Genomic DNA, 25,372 nt, shown 5'->3' with positions numbered 1-25,372 from the left:
GAAATTCTGTGTTCTGTCCTCTTTCTAATGATGTACAATAATCCCAAAAAAACTTTCATGAACTTCATTTTTTGCCGATGTTTTGTAACGGACGCAACAGGCAAAAATTATCAATGCCTAAACATTGACGCTGTAATCTCCTTTGAAATCCCCTTTGCCTATCCACACGCGGGTTTTTTTCAGCGATGAGGTTTGCTGGTTGAAGGTTTAAAACTTATCTTTCTTAAATTTTGTTGAAGGTGCTATCTCCCTCTTACATAGCACAAAAGCTGGTAGGTTCCGATTTCGCGTCGCATCCATAGTTAATTTATGTTTGGTTATTGTAATTAAATGTGAACGCGCCTTATTAGTGTGAGACCGTTTTAAAAAAATAAAACTTAGGCGCGAAACTCGGGAAATGTGACCGATGTCGGAACTTAAAAAGCCATAAAAAAAACAGAAGGCATAAAACTGAACTTTTGTTAGTGCTTTTATTAATCTCTGTTTTGTTGAGTTTTGATCATTTGTAAATGGCTACTTTTTCGAATGAAGAATACGCAGACATGTTAATGGCTTATGGTAAAGCCGATGGTGTTGCACGAGCAGCGCAAAGAATCTACCAGGAACGATTCCCTAATAGACGCTTACCAACCCTCCACACGTTTCAAAACACTTAAAAAAACCAAAAAGAATTTAAAGGGCGTGAAAAGATAGAAAACTACCCCACTTATCCGCCATTTTAATTTGGCAAACGATGGACTAAACAACCTGTATAAGTATATCCGTATTTTTGTAATTTCAAAAGATGTAGCATGCAACTTAGGGTCACATGCACCATTCACTAACCCGGGGTTAACCGGTTAAACCTGGAGTTACCACGGTTACCAGTACAATGTGACACTGGGTTAACGGTTTAACCGGTTAACCCCGGATCAGTGGGATGGTGCAAGCGGCGCTTAGTGACCTATATTCGTAAAAGCCTCATAATACTGTGTTACTATGCAAATTTTTATACTTAATATCCATCAAATATCAAGTGTGCGGTCAAGCGTAACGGTCAATCATGACCTCTGTGATAAATATTGTTCATATCATCAAGCCATGGCCATTGCCGCACAATTCCATGCGTGTTAACTATCCCCCTAAGGCCCAAGATCCTACCTATTGTACTTCTATAGTTCGCTGAAATTTAAACCCTATTCAATTGGAACAGAGTTGTATTTTCTTTGTTTCGTTAAATTTTCAAACAAATAAAAATCAACCCTATTCCCTGCACCATAGGTTCAAATTTCATTGGCTAATTTTGGGTTTCGCATTTGTATGGGTGGGAGGGAATATCATTTCCGAACTTAATTAACCTTTTGCCCCTCCATCATTACCGTGTGTGATTTAAGAGGCTGTCAATGCCTAAAACGCGCACACTGTCTATTTATACTCGTATCGGAGTAAATGAGATAAAGTTAGACCAAGATAATTCTGCAACGATTTTGATAGCACACGCAGTGCAAGTGTTATTTATACGTCATTATTAGATATATCGAATACCGATGGTCTCAAAGGCGGTGGGCGCGTGGGGGTAGTACGATAATGTATTACTTCACAGCTAAACCAGTATGCTACCATGCTACCAGTGCATGAAATAAACATTCGGACTCGTTAACCATACTAGTGCCTACTATACTTCAGTAGTAAATGTTTAAAAGAACTAATTGCTATTTTTAACTCAAGGGAGCGATATGAAAGTAAAAAGAAACCGTTTAAATCTTTATTCAAGTCAAACTAGGCCGGCTCCAACCCTACATATCTGACCTGAAAAGATTTAGCCCTATATGGGACCGGCAACAAACTCAGAGGGACAAATCTTTTCAAAACAAGTTAAAACAACACATAACACATCATTTCTTTATTTCACAAAAGTAAGCTTCTAATGAAACATAAGAAATCAAAATAACACTTGAAATAAAACACTTAGCTAAATGGTTAAAGAACGCGGGATTCTATAAGCTATCAGAATAATCCTTTAGGTATAAACCTTCAAGAACGTAGCGAGTTAGGCACGAGGTTGGCTAACGAGTACGTCCGATCTCTAGCGCGGTCCGATCAAGAAGAACTACCAGCGGCGGAGCCTCTCTGCTGCCGCCTCAAAGTCAAGTTGGCAAACCTGCTCGACCAGTCTACCAACATACCGACAAAAATGCCAACTCGTGCCTACGCTCACTCGAGAGAAACCTCTCGACGTTCCAAAGCCTTCTACCTGTCATCTCAGTTCAACAACACGCCAATAGATGGCGTTACTCTCTACGCAACTTTATTTCAACAATGCGCCAATAGACGGAGTTACACAACTTTACTTATTTTGTTATAACCAAATAATACGTAGCTCAACATTGCTAATCGATTTTATACAGGCGTCTAAAATAATGAACTATAACGCTGCAATACGTCTTTCTGGTGTCAGGGTCCGACAGATAGAAGTTTGACGTTTAAAATAACACTTGCACTGCGTTTGCTATTTAAATCGGTGCAGACTTGTCTTGGGCTAACTCTAACACTGTCGCATGTTGCTGGGCCTGATGGGCAAGGGAATAATAAGAAAACTATTGATATAAAAAACCGGGCAAGTGCGAGTCGGACTCGCGCACGAAGGGTTCCGTACCATAATGCAAAAAAAAAAACAAAAAAAAAGCAAAAAAAAATACGGTCACCCATCCAAGTACTGACCACTCCCGACGTTGCTTAACTTTGGTCAAAAATCACGTTTGTTGTATGGGAGCCCCATTTAAATCTTTATTTTATTCTGTTTTTAGTATTTGTTGTTATAGCGGCAACAGAAATACATCATCTGTGAAAATTTCAACTGTCTAGCTATCACGGTTCGTGAGATACAGCCTGGTGACAGACGGACGGACGGACGGACGGACGGACAGCGAAGTCTTAGTAATAGGGTCCCGTTTTACCCTTTGGGTACGGAACCCTAAAAAGGGGATTATTTGTGTAATATTACTCGTTAGCGGTTTAGGTATAAATGTTTTGAAATTGTGATTTTAATTGCAGACCCATTGGTAAAAAAAAAAGACAGAACCGTTTAATGGTGATTTTAATACCAATCTTTGCAATTATCTTCTATCGAGCCGATCTCGTTCAATCATGTATCGAGTAGGTACGGCCACGGTCTTTGAAATATAATGAATATTAACATATATTTTTTTGCTAATCCGTCCCGAAATATGAGCTCCACGTAGCGATAATAATATTCACGATTCACGATATGCCTAGGAATTTCATGATCTACCTGATTTTACGATCGGCCACCAACATATATTTCTTCATTGATCCCTATCCGTTTACGTGACTGTTATCATAATGTCTGCCGTATATTATCTTTTCAATGTCTAGACTCATATCCACCATGTATCCAAGGCTCATTTTCCTCGTGTTACCGATATGATAAGACGTCGGGTGAGAATACGTTTGTGCCATACGCCACTTACATTGGTTTGCAGGAGAGCGAAAAGAAGGAAAATAAAATATTTTGCGTAAAGTTCTACATTTAGGAAATATTGAACTTATTTATCATTTAGGCACATATGTTTACTATTTATAGTACAATACAAATATTATAAATATAAATCATAAATCATAAATTATTTATATAATTATTTATAATTATTTTATTAATATAGTGGTAATCATATAATAAAAGCATTTTTAGTATTGCCATATCCGTTTTTGATGAGTAAATGTTAAACGTACGATGTATGATATGGCACAAACGTTTTGGATATGTCACACTTTTGTGATAATTTTCTGTTAAAAGAGTGTAATTATCCTATAGCAAAATGCGGATATGGCACAACATTTTTCAAAAATAGTTTTTTTCCAAAAACCGATTACTGTACATTATAGCATATTTTTTGCTATTTTAGGAATCATTAAAAAACGATTTTGCCAAAAATGGATAGGTATGGCACAAACGTATTCTCAACCGACGAAGAGTTTGAATTTGTAAAGCGCCCTCCACACTCATGCGCGAATCAGTGTGGCGTCGATTTCGCAGATTGTTCACTCCTTCGCGCCTTGTTCCCCGTTTTTGTCGGTTTTCTGGCCCGAGTCAAAGGAGGCGCGAAGCGCGAACTTGAAAGTCTCCACATTAAACACTATTTTGGCTCATCTGTGGCAATATTAAATATTTGTTATATTATATTAAGCGGCTATATTTTACAACAAAACAAAATGGAAAAATCGCACATAGCAATAACATTGCTGCCGTAGCTAACTCACCGTTACATTCGATCAGCTGATGATTTGCCGCCATCTTGTGGCGAAAGTCCATAGGGGCCCACTGATTAACAGTCCGCCGGATGGTATCTGCCTGTCAGTTGTTCGGAACTGTCAACTTTTTGTTCTAACTGACAGGCCGATTCTGTCCGGCGGACTTACGGAGTGCTCCCGGTACCGGTTTTCTATACAAACACAGTACCGGAACCGGGAATTCCCGGTTCTCGCCATACAAACTCAATACCGGGAGCATTCCCTAGGCGGACTGTTAATCAGTGGGCCCCTTAAGGTGACAGTCCATTTCCAACGACAGCAGCACTACCACTCATTTTACTATGGAAATTGACAATAACACCGACGCGTTCAGTACCATGGTATAATAATATACTCCGCCTGGTACTCCATTCCCGTCTTTTTTAGGTCACCTAACTGACACGGGCTTACGTCATCATGCTACAGCGCTATATGATAATATGCGATAGCGCTATATATAGCGGCCATGTTGTTGTGACGTAGCCCCGTGTCACTCTGGGAATGGAAGACCATGTTTTATTAGACTATGTTCAGTACTAGTTGTGCAGCTGCGGTCAGAAATGGATTGTTACCCTTAATCGCCGTGAAGCTCGGAGAGTGTGGAGTCATACGTCAACATCGCCACAATGCTTTCTCCGCGATGTCGCGCCGCAGTCTGCAGGGGGCTTAATACGAGGATTTGGAGCATTTTCGCGGATATTTCATACAATCGCAATAGAACAAAGTTCGAAATTCTATCTTAGTTAAGAATTTGCTTTAATTTTAATAACAAATCTTCCGTGAGACACAGACTTATTAAATATATTAAGAACGGGTCACTCACGTATTTTAAGTCGAAAAACGCTCGAAATGTTTCACTCAACATCATGTGTCGAGCGTTTTTCGATATAACTACGTGAGTGACCCGCTCTTAATATACCTACATATTTAATTTGCTTTTCCCCTCACTAGCTCGGAAAGCCGTCTTTTATCCTTTAAAACAAGCGGGTATAAACGCATTTTATCCACTAGTGGGGAAAGTAATTTGACCTTGGAGCGTGTTTAAGTAGCTTTTGACAGATAACAAAACGTAAAACGCTCATAGTAATGGTTCGTTCGATATTAATTATCATTAAATAAATAATTTGAGAATTTAATAAAAAATACCAAATTTATCTTTATTTAATGATTTTAAGTCATAAACCTTAAAATTCCATATTTTATAATGATGTTGAATATAATTCTGAACGCACAAGTTGAGTCTATGCAATTTCAAAACGCATCGTCAGAAATGTCAACAAAAATTTTACTTTAAAACTTTTCTCACCGACTCCGACTCACGTAAAAATACACAACTTCCAGAGTTCTCTTTTATAATATCGTAAAAAAATGAGTGATTCCTGTGATGAAGATGATCTTTTAACGCCTGTGGAGCTTGCTATATATGCACTTTCCTCGCTATAGTGAGGTGAAAAGTTTTGTTACATACGGGTGCAAATGTATTTTTTAATACAGTTGCTCAAAACGTGCTACTTTACGTAGCTGTTGAGCGTTCGCAAAGTTGTTTTTTGCGAACTAGTGCTTTTTACTTTTCCAGCTTTTTTAAATTTAATTCTGACCGTATTCGATACGTCCACACCAAAGAGTTTGGATGTCCAAAAACTTTATGTACCTATTTTCATTTTGCCAAGTATTGTTACACGATATAATTAAAGTAAATATTTATTTGTTATTATATAAAATAAAACGTTATAAAATACGATATTTCACTAAAAATACTTTTTTATTATTTGGCTGAATGGAACTATCATTGCCACGTTGGCTGTCCTTAACAGAAAAAATGAAAAATTAAAAAGTTAAAACGCGCCCGCCATTTTCACTTGAAATTTAGTTGTATCAAAATAATTATCTTAAATTGCAACTGTAAGAGTGTTTTTGTATTAAATGAGATAATGTGATTAATTTAGTCAGTGTAAATCAACGCTGAACGTAGTTTATAGTAGAGATGCCCCGAATAGTGAATTTGGCCGAATACCGAATACCGAATATTCGGCTTCTCTCTCGGCCGAATACCGAATATTCGGCATGACATGCGAACACTTTGAGTCACAATTATTATAAAAACTGTTTGCCAAAAAAGCACAGCGTTTGCTAAGATATATTTTTATGTTGAACAGAATTAATGAATGTAGTTAGAGTCAATCAAATCAGACCCATGATAAAAATAAAATATTTTGTAATCAACAAATGCTCAAAAACTTCGTATTTAACTACTTTCCAAGAATACATTTTAAATATTAAATATACCTAGTTTTTGGTTATTTTTTTGTGTAATTTTTCTTTTTATGTAGGGGCAACAGATATTCGGTATTCGACGGAATAGTAGGCAACATTCGGCCGAATACCGAATATTCGTGGCATCTCTAGTTTATAGTGCTGAATAATAATATATGATATACAATAGCATACAAGTTCAAGGGAAAATTCGTAAATGTAAGTGTAATACTCATGAGTATTTATATTACCAATATTTGTATTATTGTGATTGTTTCGCAAATGTATAACGTCGTTCAATGTACGTGTGTAAGTGTTATTATTTACTTGTCCCGTGTCTTTAAAGACATCTCGGGACTCGTAAATAATAACATACTTTCCACAGTTGTGTTGAATTGTACTATTACTTCTCGTGTTTCAATTCCACACTCACAGGTAAAATACAACTTTGCACCCAACACACATAACAAATAACTATTAAGTTTTTTGGTTGGGACTGAAAATCAGCGGTGATCGCTTAGTCTCATCCCTTTTACTACACAAATATTTGATAGGTATCATAAGTCGTTACAGTACATTAGGTGCTACATTATGTTACTACTGCTGTAATAGGCACATTACGTTACTACGTCGAAAATGTGAAGGGCCTTACTGTAAAACGTTGTACGTACTATACACGTGCGACCTATTCGCATTATACTCGCGATATACCCGTGTCGATTTAAAACACTCCCTTTTATTACAAGCTTTTATTTACTTTCACCTGTCCCGTTGTCTGTCGGTCTGTAATTAAATCTTGCAAGTTAAATTTGATCCACTTTCCGGTTTCCGATTTGTACCATCGAGCTGATCTGATGATGGAGACAGGAGGTGGCCATAGGAACTCTGATGAAACAACGCAACCTAATTGTGTTACGGGTTTTTAGAATGTGTCTCATTGAGTATTAGTTGTCTGTCGTAAGAAAAGTACAGTCAGCGTAAAAAAAAAATGAAAAATGAAAAAAAAAAAATAATGAAATTTTTGCCTAAAACTTATTTAAATCTCTAGAACAGTCCTAAAATTTGGTACCTCTTAATTTCTATTTAATAGAAAGCCGTATTTAATTAATTTATTTAAACATTATTGTAAAATACATGAAAGTAAAAATTGTGGACTTAATGACAGAAAGTATACAATACATAGGTAATACTTTACCAATCTACCAAGGGCTAAACCAAAGATTAAGGACTGGTGCATTTTAATACAAAACTATACATTATAATCATGATACCTACGTAAGTATGTAATACTCGTATATGTATACAGAGTATATAAATATACATACATAGGTACATAATTATAAACCTATTGAGGAACATCATGAAGACGAACCTTGAACCTTGTCAAACAAACATGCGCAACATGCGCTTGAAAGTGAATTTATTCTGAGCCTGCCTAATGGAGAGAGGAAGCATTCCACAGCCGGATTGCCTGGACAGTGGAGAAAAGCCCATTTTGCTCATTATATAAAAAACCCGGTATACAAAGATCTAAATCTCAATAAGCCCCAATTCTTACATCAGGAAACAATCGCCCACCACCTTCCTTATCTTTATCACTAGAAGAGCACGCGCCGAATAGGTGTACGATAACAAACAAATAACCAGCCAGTATAACGAGACCTCTATACAACCAACGGTTACACGTAATCACAGCTCTTATCTGTACTGGTTGTTACAGATAGCAGTTGGAACACTACTCCCGGTTATATCATTAATACCCCGGCTTTACTTTATAGCCGCCAAACGGTACTAAAACGCGGGATCGAACGAACCGGAGATTGGTTTGCAAAAGTTCCATTGACTTTTAAAAGAGAAAAATTAGTGAGAATTAGTGAAAATGGTGGCGTTAGTGTTTTGTCTTTTGGTGAGTTTATTTTGTTTTGTGATCGATTGTTGAACTTATTGTTTGGTTTTTGCTTTTATTTAAAATAAAGTGCGGATGTTAAGAGATAGTTTATGATGCAAAATTCGCGTGCAAAAAGCTAGTTTTTGAGCGTTCATAAAAAAAGTTTGAACACAATTAAGGCTTTCATACAATTTTCAGTTGTTTCTTATTGTTTTACTAAGTTTTAACTGAAATGCTATTTTTGATATGTTTGAATTGATGCATATAATAATCTTTTCACCACACCGGCTCGGAAAGGCTCTCTTTGTACTTCAAAAAACTGATAAGAAACTTGCATTTTATCCACCTGTGAGGCAAAGTAATCTGATGCAAATTTTGAGTTGTTTGCTCATGTTGGCTGATAGAATAAACTTTTAAATTGTGGTTTTTAATGATAAATATTTAATAGCGTTCATTTGGATTTGATTTTTTTGGTATTTCATAGTTAGTATTTTCCTCGCGTTGGTATGGTGAAAAATTTTGTGTTTCACTCGGAGGAAAAGTTTGTTTAACTCTCGTGCCTTGAAACCCTCGCAATGCTTAAGATTCCCTCGTGGTTCAATTTTGGAATCTTTCGCTTGCTCGGGTATCAATATTAGAACGAGCGGTTAAACAACAACTTTGCCCCCTTGTAAAACAAATAACTATTAATCATTTGTAAAATGATTTTCGTTCGTCTCGTTTGATTTCTAGAATAACTATTAAATATACCTCAGTCAATAAGTCAATTCTAGGCATATTTTTCCAACTAAATTCAAACAGACTTATATCGACCGGGATATGGACCGTGATTACCTTTTGTATTGTTTTCGAGCTCACGATCGATATAAGTATAATAGTGAAACTAACCGCGAATCATTCAAAACTGTTAAATCCAAACAGTTTAATACTTATATATGGGCATAGTTAAACAAAATCTAACGAGAAATGATAAGGGCGTAATAAAATAACTGCAAGTATTTGAAAACGAGGACAAAACCTACATTTAATTTGGCACAACATACGCATCACGGCACGGCACGGCATACGTAGCACGGGCATAGTACCTAAGTTTAAGAGTCCCCAGCAAGCTCAGTTTTCCATAAAAACGTAGTACTTAAAACGTTGTACTTACGTACAATAGGAGTATATATCTATATCTAGCTTCAGATATCATAGTTAAAAAAATACAGCGAATCGAAGTTTTTCATACTAAACTTGTTTTTGTTCTAATTCGTTTGTTTTATAAACTGGAGCAATATAAACTAATTACAGGACAATTCTGTTTATAGTACGGCAGCTCTCATAGGTAAGATACTACGGGATTTCCCATCAAACTATGAGACTGTTGGCTTGGCGGATGCCAAGAACGCCTGGTCTATTGCCTGCCCGGGCAAAGAATTTCCCGAGAATCGGGAATCACAGAGGGCCTGGGATGACGTCCAGTCCAAAATTATATACGACGACCTTCTTAGCCGCAGCACTGGTTCAAAATCAGACTCTTGGCGGTGGGGACCAAAGAGGCCGGGGTCTGGTTGCACGCTTTTCCTTCGGTGCACACCGGTACCTTTTTGGAACCTAACACCATGCGCGTGGCAACCTGTTTGCGGCTGGATGTCTGTGTTTGTACTCCTCATCGGTGCCCTTGTGGTGCTGATGTTGATGTTCGCAGCCACCACGGACTCTCGTGCCAAAAACGTGCTGGGCGTTTTTCCAGGCACTCGTCCCTTAACGACATCTTGCGACGCGCGCTCGCCAGCGCTAACGTGCCAGCTTTGCTGGAGCCCTCCGGCGTCCTCAGGGACGATGGTAAGAGGCCGGACGGCATGTCATTGATTCCATGGGAGATGGAGCGGGTGTTGGTGTGGGACGCTACATGCGTCGATACACTGGCCCCGTCCCATCTTCATGGCACCTCCGTCTCACCTCTCATCTACATCTCAGTGCAGCTGCAGATGCGGCTGAGCGAAGGAAAAGGACTAAGTACAGCCGTATCGGCCAAGAATATAGTTTTACCGCTTTTGGTGTGGAAACACTCGGCCCGTGGGGTCCCATAGTGCCCTGAAATTTTTGGGGACCGTAGGGCTGGCAGCTTCCTCGCACAGCGCATTAAGCATTGCAATTCAGTGAGGTAATGCTGCCAGCGTCTACGGAACCTTGCCGAGGGGCAGTTTTTTATTGTAGTCTAGGTTTTATTTTTATTAATTTAGTATAATTTTAGTTTATAAGTTTTTATACAACATTTATATTTATTTAATGAATAATAATACATTTTAATATTGTACGTTAGTGTAGTAATAAAGAATTTGATTACTGGACTAGATATACATCATGCCATTGAATGTGCAAAGTTTCATTACAATCCAATACGTAGTTTTAAAATGAGAACGAAACTCCATTTCTATGGGAAGGTGAAATTCGGCCAAGCTTGCTTGGGGACTCTTAAGTTCGGATTTAAAGAAGACCTAGTTCGGCCCAGGCCGAGGCGTCCGACATGTCATTTTCTATGACGGCTGATCGGTGATCACGTGGTGCTTTCCATAGAAAACGAAGCGCCGGAAGCTCCGGCCCGGCCCCGGCCCAGTCTAGCGTGAGTCATCCTTTAAAGTATCCCTGTCAAAAACTTCAAATTACTTAATATAAATTAGCTTAAGATGATTCTTGTAACTGGTGTGCTTTTTGCTAGGCCTACGCAGTTATTTGAATAAAGAATATTTTCAGTTCGTGGCATAGACTAGGAATCCTCTAGACGGAGTTTAGAGCAATTATTTCATGAAACTGATGCTGCCAAAAATACGGGGGTGCGGGGGACGAGGTGAGCGAGGTCCCGTGCCGTGATTGCTCCGTTCAAAGACACGGACGTCACACAAAGACACTTTCGACTCGAAAATGGAGTAAAACTATCGTATTTGTGGCAGGGGTAGAGCTATAAGCTACTATGCTCAGTCTGGAGGATGTCTTGTCCGTGGTTCACGGTTACACACCAGTAGCAAATTTAAAATAACTGTTTGGGTGTTAAGCTATAATCTCAAGACCGAGAGCTAAGTTATATCCTGCGATACATCTGGCTTAACCAAACGTTGTTTACAATTTATAATTATCTATTATGGATCACACTGTCTTCCCAGCGATACCCGGGCCCATCCACAGGACGGCTACCAGTCGTCCCAAGAACGCCCTCTTGACAGCCCGATCCTCTCCCATTCTGAGTAGGTGACCGAACCAGCGTAATGCGCAGGATCGGGACAGGTGGCACGCTCTCGTTTCGAAGGCCAAGATTCTTTTTGGACCACTGAGCCAAAATAAATGGTCCTGGGTCATCATCATTAGCCTTCGAGTCTATTATAGACTATACAAACAGTGTTAGGTAGGGACACTACGTATTTCGTGGCTGTGTAAGCCAATGCGGGAGCGGAAAACACGACCACAAGCCTGGCAGGTGTAATGTGCCCGTGATGAATAAATATGTCATATATCACGTTTTATTGTATGCTTGACTTGTTAGCGTCTTTCTTGCGGACATCGCATTAAAGGCTATAATTTTCAATCAGAAATGTATTTAAAAAATTAGCCTTCATAGCGCAAGGGCTCAAAGTCAGGAAGGAATTGTCATCTGAAGAGACGTACTTAAATCTTATTGTTGCTGAGCCACGTAGCGTCAATATTTACTTCATAGACCAGCAGCTCAATGAACGATGGATTCTCATGCTGACAATAAATAATTGTCAGCATGGTGATATAAAGCCGAGTTGTCCCATTAGAAGATGACTTAAAAAATATCCATAACACACAAATAAATGCCCGTACTAGGGATTCAAAGCCTCCCTGCTTTGTAGGCAGGATCACTGCCGACTACAGGCTAATAGGACGCCAAGAATAGAGAACCAATTTGCAATAGTCTAGTATACGTGCAAAGTCTATCAACATATAATAATATGCTCTACTATCTCACTAATTGCTATTAATTATAAATAAACGGAGAAAGCCAATTAATAAAGGTGTTGCAATAACCTTGTTTACTGCGTTCTTGTAAACAGGTTACACATTTGTATCGGTGCAAAAATAGGTAGTTTATCTTAAATATGAACTTACTATCGTACATATGCCTATAAACTTACCTGAGTTATTACCATGAATGATCATATTTTTAACGATGGTTCGTGTTTTTAAAAGTAGGCAGAGGTGAAGGTAGGGGGGAGGAGTAGGTAGGTAAGTGGTGTGAATCCAGGAAATTAGAAAAAAAAAACAAAATAAGTACGAAACTTGTGACGGAAGATTTGGTCGTTGTGCGGGACCTTTCATCTTAGGATTTCGACTCAGCCCCTTCTTAAAAACTTTTGGTCTACATAGTAGACAACTTAGATAATTAGGTCTTTAATTAATATCGATTATTTATAGAAGTCTTATCTCACCCATCGATTATATTCTAATAAATTTAATTGCTATTTGGTCGGAAAGATAAGAACAGTCAGTGGTAGATTAAAACTTCCGGCGTCCCTACTATGTTATTAATAATAACTTATTATGATAGAAACACGAATAAGTCCGTAGGACAAGGCCACATATATTTATCTCTTCACCTTACACGAGTTTTACTTATCTTACTCAATTAAAAATTACTTATCTTACTTACAGGCCAATTCGAGTTTTAGGTAGGTGCCTATTCGATCTGTTTCCGTTATGGTACCTACTGGGCCGCGTAGCCAACATGCCAATATCTTACGCTCCGTAGCGATCGAAACGCAACTGCCACTGTCGCACTAATATGGAATAGTTGTGCATTAATGCCATGATTTGCAGTATCGTAATAGATAACAGACTAGACGGATGTAAGATAAAAATCGCCAAGTGCGAGTTGGATTCGCGCGCCGAATGTTCCATGAACCCGACTTCTGAATCTCTTTTTAACGACTTTTTTTAATACCATATCGGTGGTAAACAAGCATACGGCCCGCCCGATAGTAGCTAGAAGATAGCAGTCACCGTAGCCTATGGACGCCTGCAACTCCAGAGGTGTTACATCGGGACCTAGTTTCGATTTTGTTTCGATACGACCTTGAAGATCCGTCACGCTGATGGATGCGAGATGGAGTGAAAGTCGTGCCTTAAGGTGGGATCAGACGGTTTACTCGAATGAATGTTCACTTGAGTGAATGATTCATTTTTCTTTCTGCTGCTGCTAAGATTATTCACTTTTCATTTTCTTTCACTATGGCGTCGAATGATGGTGTGCGTCTTGGATATTTTTTTATTTGTGATAAAGAAAACGTCGACGGTGGTAGGTGCGAGCTTCGAGTACATTGGGGAAACTAGCCATTGAAGATCCTGAATTTTATCGCAATTTTGCAGTTTTTTGCTCTGCTATACTTTTTCCAGTTTTATCCTCTCCATGATATATTGCGACCAAGATGATTAGCGATCTTGAATGACATGACAACTAGAAACTGGGTCAAACCCTATCTATTTATAAGTAATTATTTATTCAATAAGCGTAGATAGGTATTATATTTTATTGATATAGATGATAATCTCAGGAATTAGGGCACATTGTTATTGATGTTAAAGGTCGCGTCTTAATCAATCAATATTGATGTAAACGCATAGATTTAACCAGGTTAATCTGTTGAAAGAGTAAATAGAAGTATCGTTGGATAAAATAATAGAATATCGTTGAACAAATATAGAATTAGGAACAGTGTGATAAGGGAAAACGGTGGACTGAACGAAGATGTAGTGACAAAAATTGAGATGGTTTGGACACGTGGAAAGAATGAGTGAAAGAAGGTTAAGAGAGTATATGAGGGAGAAGTAGAAGTGGGAGTTGGAAGGGGTAGACCTCGGCGGACTTTCTCTGATCAGATCGGGGAAATACTGAAGAAAGGCTAGGTCAAGAGCACCCTAAACCGGTGAGCATGTATGAGAAATTTTATAAAAGTGAAGGAAGCGAATGAGGTATGTCAGTATCGTAGCAAATGGAAATCCTACACCTCCGGGAATTAGGCGTTACGATTAATCCTAATATAACCCAAAACCAATAAGTGTGAGTCTGTATAATAAAAACATTATCATATTGCAAAATTATATACGACATGTTAGTTATCAGATCAATGAGAAAGCGATTGCGATAGCCGGGAAAGTTGTGAGTGCAGTCTTCAAACCGTCCGAAAGAAATCAATTAGTGAAACAACCTGCTAATTAATTAAATAATTATTCTTAATTATCTATTAGGACTTGTCTGGCTGGTCTAGTGTGACTCTGCCTTTGAAGCCGCTGGTCCCAGGTTCAAACCCTGTTAAGGTTTATTTGTTTGATGAGCACGGATAATTTTCTTCCTGAGTCTTGGGTGTTTTCTATGTATTTAAGTATTTATAAATATTTATACATTTATGATTATTTTATTTTTCTGAAAATAATATAATAACAATATACCTATATGGGGGAGGCCTATGTTCAGTGGACGTCTTATGGCTGAGATGATGATGATGTATTATCATATAAATTAAATAATTTATTTAAACAATATAAATAAGAACAGGCATTTCTATACATTATATTATCGTTGTCTAAGTACCCACAACACAAGCCTTATTGAGCGTGTTGTGGGACTTAGTCAATTTGTGTTTATGTCCTTTCATATTTGTTGTTATTTATTTATTTATTATTAAATATCCTTTTTCTTTTTTCAGAAACACTCAATAGCGTTGCTGCTTCTAAGCATGTGTCTTGCTATGCTGGTCCGGGACTCGAACGCGAGACCCCCCGGAAAGTCGGAGCCGGCGACTGGCATCTTCTCCGAGTCCGCTCAGTGTAAAACAGACGTAGGTGCTCTTATATTTTTGACAGATACCGTAAAAGTATAAAACTTTGCCCTCTAACATAACTTTGCCCAAAGCGTCACAGTTCAGTAAAAGCGAAATAACTTTCTGAAGAAAGTGAAGAAAGCGCTGAACTGAATTCAACTGTGACGCGATGGGCAAAGTTATGTTAAAGGGCAAAGTTTTAGACTGTTGCGGTACAGCGGCGGCATGAACGCCGCCGCAGGAATGTTGCAATAGTAATGCAGCCGTTGCCATCCGAATATCATATTTTAAATTGAATTCGCATCCAAAGATACCCAAAGATAGTTTATTTTACAAGTAGGCATGTTGCAATGCGCTTATGAACCTACACCTCTAACTAACCCTACACCACTGACCCAAGAAGATTTAAGGTTGACTCGTGCTAGACCGGGCCGGGGCCGGGCCGGAGCTTCCGGCGCTTCGTTTTCTACGGAAAGTACCACCGATCAGCCGTCATAGAAAATGACATGTCGGACGCCTCTGCCCGGGCACGGCCCGGTCTAGCATGAGTCATCCTTTAAATCCCTCCTAAATTGTAGGTGGGTATACCAATATGGGACCGGCAAGAAACTCCACACAAACCGGCAAAACATAAACTATGGTATTTATTACGATTATTTATCAATTGATTCCGGAAGCATACAAAAAATGTGTAACTATTATGGGCCCGATTCGGATTTTGAAATAGAGATCTATTAGATATCTTTTAGACATCACTAAGATTCGATAACGATATGTTTAAGATCTAACCTGTCAAATATGACATTTGCGCGATTCTGGAGATACTCTTGAACGATTTCCTCAGGATATGACTTAGAGATCCAATTCACATCTAATAGATATCTGGGTTTAAAGATTTTATTACTCATAAAGAACAAAAGTTCACTTACAATGAGCTTAAACTATAAAGAATTTCATGCATGTTTTACAATTACAGACATCCAGCTAGTCGATGATAATAATTAATATACATTATCACTGATATATTTTTTCAACTTGGTTTTAAACATTTTTAATGATTTGTCTGAATCTTTCACTTCACTGGGTAAGTTATTGTACATCTGTGCTCCCTCGTACATGACGTTTCTTTTGCCGTATCCTGTTCTGTGCTTAAGAAGTTTGATTTTGTCTGTATTTCTCAAGCAATGTCTAAAATTTCGTTTTGTTAATGTAATGTTTGTATGTATTTTATTCGTAATGATTTTTTTAATTAAGATACAAGTAGTATAGGTGTATAGTTGTTTTATATTGAATAGTTTGGTTTTTTTGTAAAGTGTTTTGGTATTCATAAGGTAGTTATACTTGAATAAGGATTTTATTAATTTATTTTGCGATCTTTGTAAACTTATTAAGTTGGTTTTGGCAGCACAACCCCATACTTCGACTAGATATTCTAAATTACATTTTACTAAAGAGTTGTAAACAGTCATCCGTACTTTATGAGGGACACATCCAGCAATTTTACGAAGTGCACCAGTTAAGGCGATTAATTTAGATCTTACATGTTCAATGTGCCACTTCCAGTTTAATTTATCATCTAGGTGGAGGCCAAGGTATTTTTCTTCATGGGAACGGTGAATTATTTTGGTATTGATGGTTAAGGACGGAAGCTGGGGGATTGATTTATTTTTCGCGGCAAATATCATATAGGAAGTTTTCTTAATGTTAATAGTTAATTGATTGTGTTGACATCAAGTATGAAATTTGTCCAAGTCGAGTTGAGCGTTCCGCGTAAGTTGCAGGAGGTCAGTGCCAAAGTAAAAAATATCTATAATCTTACGCTATCTAACGTAAAAATGACATTGGTTGGCCGAATTGCGCTGCAAAAGAGAACTAGTTGATATCTAAACTATAACGTATCTAGAATGGATCTAGTACGTGTCGTCTCTTGTGAATATCTTGAAGTTCGAATACGGCAGTATGTCAAATAATAAACGGTATCTATGCAGTGATAAAGATAACTTAAGTATATATATTATTTGATATTATGTATGTATAAACATTACGTCACGGTCCCGTGACTGGACGGCATTGATGTGATAAATCGTTTTTTAATAATTAGGGGATAACTTTTATCACGGGTACCTATTGTTACGGGACATTTGACACACAGTTGAAAAATATAAGATCATAAAATATCGAACACTCCTAAAACAATAAACGTATGAGTAAAACTAAATTAAATGACACAGATTATTTGATCCCGACATTTTGAAAGTGGATCTCGACATTTTAAAACCATCCGAATATATAGGTAGATTTCAATTATTTTGCCAGCGAAGTCAACAACGATGCACATTCAAAATACTGAACTTGGCTCTTATATCTCATTTCTGTTTTTGATGGGATTTTAATTACGTACAGGTCTTAACTGTTACGTTTTTTTAGGGTTCCGTACCCAAAGGGTAAAACGGGACCCTATTACTAAGACTCCACTATCCGTCTGTCCGTCTGTCCGTCTCTCCGTCTGTCCGTCTGTATGTCACCAGGCTGTATCTCATGAACCGTGATAGCTAGACAGTTGAAATTATCACAGATGATGTACCTATTTCTGTTGCCGCTATAACAACAAATACTAAAAAGTACGGAACCCTCGGTGGGCGAGTCCGACTCGCACTTGTCCGATTTTTTTGTTTGACAACAACGAATGCGGCTCGGCTCGTTTCGTGATAAAATGATTAGTTAATAATCTTATCACCATAAAATTTCAATGTTATTATCAATATCATCTTATATTTAAGTATAAGTATTGCTGATAGACAATATAGGAAAACCTTGAGGCTTATTCTATTTTATTGAAAGCTATTGGATTTTTACATAGGTTTTTATACACAAAATTTCTTTTCTGAGCTGTTTCCCACTGACGTCCGGTTTTTTGCGGGTACGGTTTTTTGCAGGATCCAGTTTTCTGTAGTATGCATGCAGGATCCCGCAAACAGAATCCTCGCATGAAACTTACTATATTAGCACCTATACTACTAAAACGGGATCCTGCAAAAAACCATACCCGCAAAAAACTGGACTTCAGTGGGAAACAGCTCTCAGGGTCTTATTTTACTCAGAGCCGCAGTTGCGCTCGAAGCATTTTGAAATATGAATTCATATTAAAATATATGACAGGCACTCAAATATTCAATCCTTTTATTTTTTATATGGGTGTTTTATATTATGGCTGTTAAAAATTGAGGGTCCAAACCTCGATAATGCTGATAGAGAAGAAAAAATTGTTCCCAAAATAAAACCGAAAAAATGGTTAAAAATTAGGGTCCTCCTTATCATACACAGGGGAGATACATATAAGAGGAGGTTAATATCGATTTTAAGAGAGATGGTGTTTTGTTACCTTAGAGGATATAACTAAACGAAGTAGCCATTAACCAGGCGTTCCCCTCTGCCGAAAATAGGCGGCCAATGGTCATCACACACACATTGTATGGACTGACGTTTATCTGACATGGCTATTTTTACGTTACGTATACATTTGACTTGCCTCTCCCCCGCAAAAATCGGCAGACTATTTTGTACCGAAAATTACAGACATGGCGTCTCCGTTTGGTTTTATCCTCTAAGTTTGATATCAACAATAATACATAACATGGGCAAGGAAAGAATAATACAAATTATTGTATATTTTGTCCTCTGGAGCCATAAATTTGTCATTATCTCCGCCTGATATCCTTAAGACCTTACTAAATACCAGTTGATATCCAGCCTGGTAACTCTGGTCATCCACCCGGCTTCATTTTGTTTATTTGTATTTAGATTTATTACTCAGATTATTATTGCCATTTGCGTATCTAAAAGAGACTTAAGATAATTATAGTGCTAGACGCTAAGATTTTAGGTTATATAATTGCGTGAACTTAGCATGGAATTTACCTTATATAGGAAAATACCTTTAAAATACTTAAACTTAGTATGGTTTTCTAATTATTTATTGGCGAATTTCCTTTATATCGGTACCACATACTTTAATTGGATTATTATTTGTTTTTAAAATTGTTACTCAAGATTATTATTGCCATTTCTGTATCTAAAAGAGAAAATATTAATGCTTGTCTAATGTCTGTGTATAATAAGGATCCCGGCCGAATTTTTCGTCATTTTTTAAATGTTTTTTGACAAAGATTTATTCTGGTCCTTATAGTTACAGCTCAACCCATTATTTTGGACCACCACACACATAACGGTTAAAAGTTTATATAGCTAGTAGTTACTAGGGTTTTAGGTTAAAAGATTGCGTGAACTTTCTTTTGGACTTTTGGCATTTTTATTTTCATTCATTTTTCTAAATCTTTTCTGTGTGAATGTAATGTTCTGTTTTGTAGGTTTTTGTGCATTTATCTGGGATTGTAAATACTCGTAGATACGAAATGCGCAAAATATAATAATATAACCTAGTGACAGTAGTGACCTAAAATGTTATCGTAAGATTACGCAAATCATTTCACGGCGATAATTTAGAGTTTTAGATATTAATCTACTATGTTAATGTTTTTATCGCAACAAAAATAGATATCTCTAATGATATGATTGCGAATATACATTTTTGCTATAATCTGTTAGCTATCGTGTAGACCGCTCTAAGATAAGCACCTGTTGTTACTTTTACCTAAGTCCTAAAATAATAATAATAACCCTGTATCTACTAAAAACCCTATAAATAGATTAGATTTGTTTATTTTTCTAAGAAAATGACACTCATACCACAAGGTATTCAGTATTTTTCATTTAATTCATTTGAGTGTTACTAAGTCAAAGTTGTACTAACATAATAATTATACTCATGGACAAATTTAGAGGAACGCCAAAAAAGGTTTAATTAGGATTAGTACATTACAGCAGCTAAACTAATTTCAAAATTAGTAATTAAACTATTTTACTTTCCTCTAAATTTATCCATGAGTGTATTATTACTTTTTGCACTAACATAAGCTCTTTGCTTACTTTTTGGGCCACATACTCTTGAAAGACTTTAAAGCAGGCCACTGACTAACAGTCCGCCGGAGTTGTTCGGAACTGTCAAATTTTTGTTCTAACTGACAGGCCGATATCGTCCGGCGGCCTGTTAGTCGGCTTAAGGTAACAAAAACGTTACTTTTGACACTGACATATCTAACGCGGCCAGGCCAATACTTACTTGTATTGCTAGACCAACATCTACGATGGGGAGAGCATATTAACTATGTAGTCGAAAAAACCCAAAAATACCTTAGCATTTTGAAAACTTTAGCTGGCGCGTCTTGGGGAATACATCCTAAGCACCTACGGAGGTTGCACATCTTGATTAGAAGTAGACTGGATTACGCGAGTGCACTTTTTCACAATAGCGCCAACAGACACATCTATAAGCTTGGAAAAATTCAAAACCAAGGTCTAAGGGTAATCGGAGGCTTTATCAGGTCTACACCGATTCATGTTATGCAAAGTGAATTATGTCTTGTGCTATTGCATCTCCGTAGATGGTTCCTGGCCACTAGGTTTTGCTTGAAATCACTAACCTGGTCAAATAGCGCCACGGTTGATGAGGTTCTGGAGTTGCGGGCCTCATGCCAAAGAGGGTACTGGACTAAGACAAGGAAAAAACCTTTCCTTTAGCTGTCGTAAATGAGGAAATCTCTGAAGAGCATATTCAGTCGTCATTCCCATTACCAATGTTTCAGTTAGATGTTTGGGTGTCAAAAATTGAATTACATGAAGTCTTGTACAGCGGTTTAGAATCTATTGTTGGTGCAAAACACAAACACAACGCCGATGCTCTGCGTAATATTGATGTGGTTCGAGAACTGAATAGAAAATATACCAATTTCTATAGAATATTCACTGATGCGTCGAAGTGCGATATAAAAATAGGGGATGCCTTGTTTGATCCTTTTAGTGCCACAACAGCACAATATAAAATTTCAACTGGAGTTTCTATAATGACCGCGGAACTCATTGCGATTTATCAGGCTTTAGTGTTTGTTGAAAATCAAAATTATCCCAGTGTGGCAATTTTCACGGACAGTAAAAGCTCCATTCAGCATTTGAGCCGGTGTGCCTCAGGCGAACGGTGCTTTTCACTGGCGTACAAAATCTTAATACAAATCTTTAAGCTCCGAAATTGCGGAAGGTGTTTGAAAATACAGTGGGTTCCGTCACATATCGGCTTGGCGGGAAACGAGGAGGCTGACCGGTTGGCGGCAGCGGCTGCTTCTGAGAGAACTGAGGTTGATGTCGCTCCAGACTTCTCAGAAATAGTCGCAAAGTATAAAAGTATGGTTGTATGGTCGCTGGAAGGAGTTTTTCGATGAACGATCGCAAGAGAAAGGAATCTGGCACAAGATCATTCAATGTGAGCCTCCTCGGATACCCTGGTGGGAAGTTGCTGACTTAAACCGAGCGAATATTGTACGTGCCCACAGGCTTCAGTCCGGTCACATTCCATTAAAAAAATTTTTGCTCATCTGATGAAGATAGCAGAGTCACCCAACTGCGATATCTCCGAGTCTGGCGAGGATGTACAGCACTTCCTAATGGAATGTGTTCGGACTCGAGACAAGAGGGCACAACTATTTGAAGCTGGGGGCTATACAGTAACTGATGTTGGGGTTTTTCAGTCGATATTGGCGGAACCCCTGTCTAACCTGCGAAATTCGTGTACCATTTTTTTGATATCTAGTAACACTTATTGGAACTCATGTAATGTAGAGGCCCAACGGAGCCGACATGTCTCATAGATAAAGGCTCCTTTTAAATACGTAGATAAAAAAAAGAAAGAAAAAAGACATATCTAATGCATATCATATTGTATCTAGACGTAATATTTGACGTATCTTAAAGTTCGAATGGGGTCGTGTACGAGAAGGAAAGGGAATGTGAACAAAAAAAATGTACAGTAACTTCTTTGTCCCCAGGACGAGCTAGTGGACTTATGCCAGCGCTGCGCCAAGCTAACAAAAGGGAAGGACGCCTACAAGACTTGCTGCTCGGCAGACTTGAACGCCAGGAAGTGGTGTTATGACTACGTCTACTTCGGAAGGTGGGGTGCGACTCTACGTCGCCTTAAATCAACTTTAACCTTTTGACCGGCAAAGACGTTAACTGACGCGCGCAGCTACAGCCCAATATCTTCGGGCATTCCAGCAAGGTTCACGATGACGCGGCGTTCAAAAGGTTAAATAAAACTATGTCGAACTTTACTTACTTACTTGGCTGGCGCGATGACCCAAAATGAGTCTTTGCCTCCAACACAAGAGCACGCCACTTTGCTTGGTCCAGAGCGGTATCCCGCCAGCTTTCGCCGACGCCGAGCTCACGGAGATCTGCCTCCACTCTATCTGCCCAACGATATTTAGGATGACCAACAGGACGGCATCCAGTCGGTAGACCCAAGTAAGCCCTTTTGGCTGCCCGATCTTCACTCATCCTTTCGAGGATGTCGAACTACTGAATACAATATAATCAATTATTTTTTGTATTTTCAGGGAATGAAGAAGTGCCGAAAGAGGAACCATGACTAATTGTGGCTGGAGAAATTACAACAAAAGAAAAAAAATTAGTAGGTAATACAAAAGACAACATAAAAGACTTAGTGTACAGCCTCAGTGCGAGCGGCCAGCGGTGAGTGTAACGTTTCGTCGAGCGTCAAGACATGGCGTCATTCATAGCTATGAATGAATCAGCTGTTCAACGTATTGTAAAGTGTCGCGGGTCCACTAAGGCCAGAGCACACCGGCTGCGTGTGCGTACGCTAAAATGTTAGAGCCGTGCACGCACACGTCACGCTTGCGGTGTACCGCTTCTCATAAGGATCTGTATATTACAACGCGCACGTGCACGTCTGCGCACATGCATCGTGCACAGACCTTTAACGACAATGTATATCAAGTTTAAATTATACCGAAAAATAGAACTAAAATTAAATTAATTTGGAGGAATTTATTTTTGACGCATTACAAAAAAAATTACGTAAGACTCAGACCAATCAAATTATACTCGTATTGAACGGGCCACTTATGGATTCGGTCGAAAATTCAATCATCTCGCAACTTCACTTGAAGATCATCATTATGTAATGAAATATGCCGAGCAATTTTCGACTTGACCAACGAGAGTGATCCGACTTAATATGTACATATATTTAAGACATTTTGGGTCATTCTCTGAGAATATGTGTTCGGTGGCGTCTAAATGCCACTCTTTAATTAAATCTATGACCTTTTGTATGGGTCGCGGCAATTAGACCGCATTTTTTGAGAATGATCCATTTTTGTTATGCTAAAACGTCGGATTTATGTAAATATATGATGACTCACGTTAAACCGGGCCGTGTCGGTGGAGCTTCCGGCGTCTGTCATCTGTCATCTGTTATAGAAAAGTAAGCGCCGGAAGCTTCGGCCCGAAGACGGCCCGGTTTAACGTGGGCCATCCTTAACTCGCATATTCGGGTAAAACTTTTAGTTTTTAGCACTTGCTATATCGAACTCAGAAATAACTTGACGTAGGTACCTTTTTGTATTCAACTTGTAGATTAAGGTTTTTTTGTATATCCGCTTTATATGCGATAAAGTTACTTCTGTGTTCGATGTTAAGGTAAAACCTACCTATTGCTGGCCTTCCTCTAAATACTAGAAGCACAATCAATCAAATGAGATAAGGAGAGGGAGCCATACTAGGGCCAATTTACTACGCCTCGGCTAGTCTGTGGCCATGAGTAAGCCCATTCATTATAAAAAATGAAAAAAAAAAAATTAGTTTGTCATCCGATTTCTTTTTTCGACTGATTTCGATAAAATTTGGTTATAGGTAATTTCAGTGTCCTAAAAAAATCTTCCTCTGGAAACATACCTATGGAATTTTTGTAACTAAACGGAAAATTACGTAAGTACATTTTCAGTGCATATAGTGCTACTTTCCCGCACTAGTGCGGGAATGAGCACTTTCCGTAGCTATGTCGAAAGTTTAAAGGGCCATATCTATGTAGGTACTGTAAAACGTTGCACGATACACGTGCGAATAGGTAATTCGCAACTCGTGTCGATTTAAAACACTCCCTTCGGTCGTGTTTTAACGTATCTCCACTCGTTTCGAATTTCCTCTTTTCCGCACTTGTATCGTAAATAACTATTTTTGAGACAAGTTTTGATTTTGTATTTATTCTGTACAGAAATAAGAAGTAAGGTACTAAATTTTATCATAATCTGACAAAAAAAAATTGATAACAATCAATAAAAAATTGGCCCTTTAAAGGGAAAAAGATCATCAAGATCATGGATATAAAACCTGGCCTTTTTCATGTCTAGATAAAGTTTTGGTTGCCAGAAAATAGGTGTTTTACTCTGCTTTGTACTATAAGCCATGAACATGACAATATAGTGAGAATAGTATCGTCACAAAGTCTCCTCTTAGGCTGCGTTTCCACGAGAGATGTGCGAGGATGTGCAGCGAGGGATGTGATTGTTAAGAACCAATGGAATCAATTTGTTTTCCTACCTCAGCGTGTAGTGGTTCTATTGGTTTTTAATAAACACTTCCCTCGCTACGCATCCTTGCACATCTCTGGTGGAAGCCTTATGGTAATCATCGGTGCTATATTGATGTATGTACGTAAAAGTAAAGTGTATTCAAAACATAAGGATGCGCTAGGATGGAGGGAACGGTAGAACGGTCCGGGTCCTAAATTACCGCTGATCACGTGATGATTTCTATAGAATACGAAGTGTCGGACGCCTCAGCCCGGACCTGAACCGATCTAGCGTGAGCCATCCTTTATTCATTTTATTATATTAACACCGATGATAATAATCGAAATTAAACTTTCGTGAGACATATTTTAAACTGTTTAGACGACAACCGGTTTCACACATGAATTTTTAGTCGCTATGTGAACTTCGTCCAGTGCACGAAGTGCAGGCGACGCGAGCACTCGAGCCTGAGGAAGGACCCCCGACGGGCCCGAAACATGTCGCCCATAGCGACTAAAAATTCAAGTGAGTGAAACCGTTGTCGTCTAAACAGTTTAAAATATGTCTCACGAAAGTTTAATTTCCATTATTGCGAACCGATGATAATCATTAGAGAAAAATGTGCTATAGTATAAAAT

At 38.3% G+C, this 25,372-nt stretch overlaps 1 protein-coding gene across 1 annotated transcript; it reads left to right on the top strand.

Annotated features, from left to right (window-relative positions):
* The first annotated feature begins 8,327 nt into the window (after positions 1-8,327).
* Positions 8,328-23,609, top strand: LOC134801951 (uncharacterized). The gene is made up of 4 exons (XM_063774587.1): positions 8,328-8,449; positions 15,136-15,267; positions 22,185-22,309; positions 22,755-23,609. The coding sequence occupies exons 1-4, from the start codon at positions 8,423-8,425 to the stop codon at positions 22,759-22,761; spliced, it is 291 nt and encodes a 96-aa protein (XP_063630657.1). The 5' UTR covers positions 8,328-8,422; the 3' UTR covers positions 22,762-23,609.
* The last annotated feature ends 1,763 nt before the right edge of the window (positions 23,610-25,372 follow it).

This window comes from Cydia splendana, chromosome 23 (genome assembly GCF_910591565.1).
Source record: "Cydia splendana chromosome 23, ilCydSple1.2, whole genome shotgun sequence".
In the NCBI taxonomy this organism is placed as follows: Eukaryota; Metazoa; Arthropoda; class Insecta; order Lepidoptera; family Tortricidae; genus Cydia; species Cydia splendana.
This window is presented reverse-complemented; position numbering and strand designations above follow the sequence as displayed.